This window comes from Nicotiana attenuata, unplaced genomic scaffold (genome assembly GCF_001879085.1).
Source record: "Nicotiana attenuata strain UT unplaced genomic scaffold, NIATTr2, whole genome shotgun sequence".
NCBI classification, from domain to species: domain Eukaryota; kingdom Viridiplantae; phylum Streptophyta; class Magnoliopsida; order Solanales; family Solanaceae; genus Nicotiana; species Nicotiana attenuata.
In genome coordinates this window covers 978,610-985,346 of record NW_017670282.1, presented here as the reverse complement: position 1 = coordinate 985,346, position 6,737 = coordinate 978,610, and the positions used below count along the sequence as shown (strand labels likewise).

General features: G+C 38.3%; 1 protein-coding gene across 1 annotated transcript; it reads left to right on the top strand.

Annotated features, from left to right (window-relative positions):
- Positions 1-560: 560 nt before the first annotated feature.
- LOC109237194 lies at positions 561-1,388 on the top strand. Its single transcript, XM_019403464.1, has 3 exons — positions 561-732; positions 820-1,043; positions 1,128-1,388. The coding sequence occupies exons 1-3, from the start codon at positions 561-563 to the stop codon at positions 1,386-1,388; spliced, it is 657 nt and encodes a 218-aa protein (XP_019259009.1).
- Positions 1,389-6,737: the final 5,349 nt, after the last annotated feature.

Below are 6,737 nucleotides of genomic sequence, written 5' to 3'. Positions count from 1 at the left end.
TTAGAAAGTTGAAAAAAGGACGGCGGACATCTTTAAGGTGAAACAAGGGAGCACAGAATTGCTCATAGAATTCAGAGATAGATTCCAGCAGGAGAGAATGATGATACCTCGAGTACTTGATAACTGGGCAGCTATGGAATTTGCAAGTAATTTTAATGAGAAAAGTTCAGAAGCCACGAGAAGGCTAAATGAAAGTTTATGAAGTTCCCAGCAACAACTTGGAATGATGTATATAACAGGTACAATACAAAATTGCGGATAGAAAAGAAACGGTCGCACAACCAATGGTCGATGAAAGAGCAGGATCGAGACGTTCGGAATTGGAAAAAAGGTTCGGAAAGAATAGGTACGAACCGTACATGGGACCTGCAGGGTGAGACTCTCTATCTAAACAAGAGAACGTACGATTCAATTCAAGATAAAAGCAAAAAGATACGAGTTCTTCATCTAGGTTGAAAAAGGAATGAGATGATCAAGGCAATGATTCCAATTCGCATGCAAGGATAGGAGATTACAACTATAATATCAGCACATTCGAATTAATAGCTGTTTTAAGAGGTATGGGGGATAAGGTGCGGTGGCCTAAAGAAATGAAATCAGATCCAAGCAAAAGAAATCCAGATTTCTGGTGCGAGTTTCATAATGATCACAGCCATAGAACTGCAGATTGCAGACTTCGTCAAGGAGAAGTCGAACATTTGTTGAAGCAGGGCTATCTCACAGATTTGTTCAGTGAGAAAGGAAGACAATCATATATGAAGAACAGACAGGAATCCCCAAAACCCCCATCACCAAAATGAACAATCAACGTAAATACAGGGGGAGATGAGGTCAATGGTGTAACATATACAACTGCAAAAAATATGTCAAAAGTCACGGTTGTCTTAGATGGTGGCAGTATAACATTTGATGATGAAGATGTGGACGACTTGATGATTCCTCACAATGATACACTAGTAATATCTCTACTTGTACGCGATACTAACGTAAAACGAGTTTTGATTGATCCAGGTAGTTCCATAAATATCATTTTATTGAGGGTGGTGAGTGAAATGAAAGCTAACGACAAGGTGATACCAGAGGCACGGTTTTTGTCCGTTTGATATTCAAGTGTTATCACAAAAAAGGAAGTAGTCCTTACCACGTTTGCAGAAGGGGTTATCAAGGATACAAAGTTCCTGGTGATAGATGCAGACATGGATTATAATATAATTCTGGGAAGACCATGGATTCACGATATGGATATTGTACCGTCCACATTGCATCAAGCTATTAAATTTCCATCACGGTGGGGAATTCGTCAAATCCGTAGAGATCAGCAGGCTTCTAGAAGTATCAATTCAATGGTGGTTGCAAGCACGGTAACCGATGTTACAGACGAGAAATAGCAACCATAGAATTCAGTTAAGGACGTCGTGATACAGACCTCAACTGAAGGCATTCCAGGGCAGACTGATATTGATTCAAGAACGGATATTATTCAAGAGCTAGAAGAAAATGAGAACATTAAAAAAAATATTTAAGGACTCGAAGTTGTAGTACTATTCATACACTGTCCAGATAGAAAAGTTTACATCGGAGCAAATCTAAGCCCAGAAATGAAAGGTAAGTTAATTGAATTTTAAAAGCTGACGCAGATTGCTTTGCTTGGTCGCATTTTGATATGGCAGGTATATCACCGGAAGTGATGACCCATAAAATGAATGAGGACCCAACATATCCAGCTGTCAAGCAGAAGAAGAGGAAGCATGGATCCTTCAAAAATCAAGTAATCCAAGATGAGGTACAAAATATTTTAAAAATTGGGTTGATATGAGAGGTAAAGTACCCTAACTGGTTAGCTAATGCCGTGGTAGTTCCAAAAAACAATGGAAAATGACGAGTTTATGTAGACTATACTGATTTGAATAAAGCTTGTCCTAAAGATTCGTTTCCTCTGCCTCATATAGATAAACTAATTAATTCTACTGCAGGACATGAGTTGTTAAGTTTTTTAGATGCATATTCAGGATATAACCAAATAAATATGGACCCTCTAGATGAAGAAAAAACTTCGTTTATCACAGACATGGAGACTTACTGTTATAAAGTCATGCCATTTGGTTTAAAAATATTGGAGCCACGTATCAAAGATTGGTGACTAAAATGTTTTAAGAACATCTGGGAAAAACTATGAAAGTCTATATTGATGATATGTTGGTCAAGTCTGCACAGGTGCGAGATCATTTTCAACACTTGCCAGACACTTTCGAGATTCTCCGCAAATACAATATGAAGCTAAATCCAGAAAAATGCGCTTTTGGCATGGCTTCGGGTAAGTTTTTGGGTTTTCTTATTTCTAACAGGGGTATTGAAGTGAATCCTGCACAAATCAAAGCTATTGAGGAAATACCAGATATACTCACAAGCAAAAAAGAGGTGCAGAGATTAACAGGAAGAATAGCAGCCCTAGGGAGGTTTATATCAAAATCATCAGAAAAGAGTTTCAAATTCTTTTCGGTATTAAATAAGCAGAATCAGTTTGAATGGACTGATGAATGCCAACAAGCTCTCAAAGACCTGAAATCGTATATGTCAAATCCGTCTTTGCTAGCCAAACCAAAAGACGGAGAAAGGCTACTCATTTATCTTACAACGTCAGAAGTGGCGGTAAGTGCGATGTTGGTACGAGAGGATAAAGGTAAACAATCTCTGATTTATTATGTTGGTAAATATTTGGTAGATGCTGAGACACAATATCCCTATTTGGAAAAACATGCTTTAGCATTAATTATGTCATCTAGAAAGTTGAGACCTTATTTTCGATGTCATCTTATTTCTGTAGTAACCGCTTTCCGTCTGAGGAATATATTTTCATAAATAAGAATTATTTGGTAGATTATCTAAATGGGCAATAGAAATTAGTGAGTATGATATCATATATCAGCCCAGAACTGCAATAAAATCGCAAGTTTTAGTAGACTTCGTAGCAAATTTCAGCAAGAATTTAGTTCCTGGAGCGGAAAAAGAACTACAGGTATTTACCGGATCTAATCCGGGGACTTGGATTTTATTTACCGATGGATCTTCAAATATTAAAGGTGCGGGTTTAGGAATTGTTCTAACCACCTTCAAGGGAAATCATAAGACAAGCCATAAAATGTTATCCAAACACTAACAATGGGCTGAGTACGAAGCTGTGATTGCAGGTTTGGAACTGGCACGAAAACTTGGTATAGAGCAGATTGTGATCAAAAGTGACTCGCAGCTAGTGGTTAACCAGATGCAACAGACTTACATAGCAAGAGAGGCACGAATGCAACAATACCTAGAAAAGCTACAGGAATTACTCATACAATTTCAGTCGTGGAAGGCCATAGAAATACCCAGGGAAGAGAATACAGAAGCAGATGCATTGGCAAATCTCGCGTCGGTTGCAGAAATAACAATTGCAGAAAATGATATTGTGATACATCTATTTCATCCGGCACTCGACCAAGACAAGAGTGAGGTAAATTTTAATAATCTAACTTGGGATTGGAGGAACGAGTTTGTTAATTTTTTGCAGTATGGAATCTTACCCGAAGACAAGAAAAAGTCGCAATTGCTTTGCCAAAAAGCAGCTTGGTATTGCTTAATTCGTGAAAATTTATACCGAATGATGTTTGGCGGACCCTTAGCATGGTGCCTTGGTCCATCACAAATGGACTATGTGATGAGTAAAGTGCATGAGAGGCACTGTGGCAATCACGCCGGGGGAAGATCACTCATAAAGACATTAATAAGAGCAGGATATTATTGGCCAAAAATAGAGGAAGAAGCAGAAAACTTTGTAGCCAGGTGCGATAAATGTCAACGATATGCCATAACATGCACCGCCCAGCAGAACTGCTGCATTCAGTTATTTCACCATGGCCTTTCATGAAATGGGGCATGGATATCGTAGGTCTGTTACCTCAAGATAAGGGAAAGGTACGATTTCTATTAGTTTTGACAGATTATTTTTCAAAATGGGTAGAAGCAGGAGCTTTGAAACAGGTGCGAGAAAAAGAAGTCAGGGACTTTATTTGGCGAAACACTATCTACCGATTTGGAGTTCAAAAGGAAATCGTGTGTGATAATGGCCCGCAGTTCATAGGTATGAAAACCATAGAATTCTTTCAAAATTGGCAGATTAAATGGATTACATCTGCACCTTACCACCCTGCAGCCAACGGGTAAGTTGAATCAACAAACAAAGTTATTATTAATATGCTAAAGAAAATATTAGAAGAATCAAAAGGCAAGTGGCCGGAAGTGTTACCACAGGTATTATGGGCTTCTCGAACGACAGCAAAAACAAGTACGGGTGAGACTCCATTTTCACTTGTATATGGTGCTGAAGCCTTAATTCTGGTAGAGATAGGTGAACCAAGTATGAGATACACATATACTGCTGATAAGGTGCATAAGGAAGAGATGCGAGTAAATTTGGATCTATTAGAAGAAAGGAGAGAAGCAGCGTTAATTCGAATGGCGGCTCAAAAACAGATGATTGAGTGATATTACAACAAGAAAGATAATTTGAGATACCTCAAGACTGGGGACTTCGTCCTCAAAAAGGTGTTCCGATCGATAAAAACAGCCAATGCGGGAAAGTTGAGTCCAAATTGGGAAGGCCTTTATAGGGTTCGAGGCATCGCTGGAAAGGGAGCATATGAGCTGGAAACCATGGATGGCAAGGTACTACCACCAAACTGGAATGCAATTCATTTGAAGAAGTATTACTTCTAGACGAAGAAAGTACCCATGGTCAGGTATCACTCAGATTCAATTTTATTTTGTTTTTTTCAATTTTACTAACAATTTTAGATGATAGGCAAAAAGCTAGCGCGCACCAAATGATGATATTAAACCCGAAAGACACGTGAAATACCGAATTATTTTTGGTCTAGGTTGCAATTTTTCTGATGGGAAAAGGATTATGCAGTCATCATCTAAATGAATATCTCCGAGTCCCGTTCGTATTTTCCTTTTCAGGGAATGGACCAAAAGGAAGGAGTAAACCAGTGTTCGAGATTTCATACTTCAAAGCTCCAACACTAGGGATTATGCATATAGAAGGAAGCAAAAGAACCAAAAAGGCATAATTCAGTTAAACTTGAATCAAAAACCTTGAAGAAACTTTGAATTTTTCAAAGGAGTGTGAACTCACGAAAAGGATGCAAGATATTCCATATTCCTACGAGTTTTAGGTTAAGGCCAAAATTTAATCACGGGATAATAGACCTGATTTTGTATTTTAAAATCTGCTACAATGAAATCATCCATGAAACTGTTGTACGAATAATTATGAAAATAATGTACGAAATTTATTTGAAAGTTCAAAGCATAAAAACTTCCTCAAATTATTTCTCTTTTCATGTCTACTTCATATTTCATATACTTACACCAATATCAAGAGGAGACATCATCTTCATCAATGTCGATTAACATAAAAGGGCCCTCTTTTTATAAAAACCCGTGCTTATCCAAGCCACGGATTGTTAAGGCATTTTTAAATGCAAAGAAAAAGCTCAAATATCAAAAAATTAGAGATCAGAATATGCGAAAAAAGCAACCGAAACATTTATATTGAGCCTTGAAAAAACAAATGTGTTAATTTGCCGTTGAAACCCAAAAGAAGACAAGGTAGCAAAAAAAAAAAAGCTTTCCAAAAAGTTGTTAAGCTAAGAGAAAAACGACATAAGGAAGTTCCAAATAAAAGATAAGAAAACAGGAGAAAACTAAGGAGCATCATCAATGGAAGCATCATCCAGGGGAGCATCATTAACGGGAGAAGAAGGATTAACTTGAGAAGTAGAGGCTTGAACATCAGCCCTGCCAGGAACAAGTCCATCTCCATTACCCATGGGACCTTCGTCTTCAAGTGAGCAAAAGCTTTGACGCTGCTGAGTGTTATCAATTGCTTCTTTAGCCTTAGCAATCTCAATATTAAGGTCAAAACCCTCTTGGTTGGCTTCAGTTAGAGTCTTGAGGCGAGTGTTTAAGAAAGCCCAGCTCACATCCAACGATAACTTATCCTCGAGAGTCTCGTAATCCTTCTCCCACTGGTCAATCTCTGCTCTCTGTTCTTCATTTTTTGCTTCCGAGGCATCATAAGCTGTCTTCAAAGGAGCGAGGGAACTATCCAAGAACTGAATTTCATCTGTAGAGGTGCAGAGATCTTCTTGAACTTGGGTAAGTGTCTGAACCAATTCTTCCGCATAAGCCTCTTTTTGATTAAGGAGTTCTTTCAAACTCCTTATCTCTTTAATTGCCTTGGAAAGTTGTTCAGCAAAAGAGGACTCCAATATATTCTTATCCCTTCTAACTTGGCTAGAAGAAGCTTTTTCAACCGCTAATTCAGCGGAAACCGCCCTCATTTGTTGTTCCAAAGAATTCTTCTCTTCTGCAAGAACTTCTTTTTCCAGTTGAAGACCCTCGAACTGTTCCTTCCAGTTTTCGGCCTCGGTGCGCAATTCCATAGCTAGCTGTTCAGTATGAGAAACTCTTTTCATAAGCTCAATGCCGATCAAATTAATCTGCAACGAAAAAATGCAAAGGGGAAGAGTTATGGATAAGGAAGAAAGAAGAAAGAAATGTAATTAAGTTTGTACCTTCAAAGAAAAATGAACAATGTCATTCATTAAAGTCAGTTAGTTATGGCCTTCTAATTTCCCCTTCTCCACGGGGCCTAGCAGCGGTTTCAACCACACATCGGCTTGACCAAATTTTCT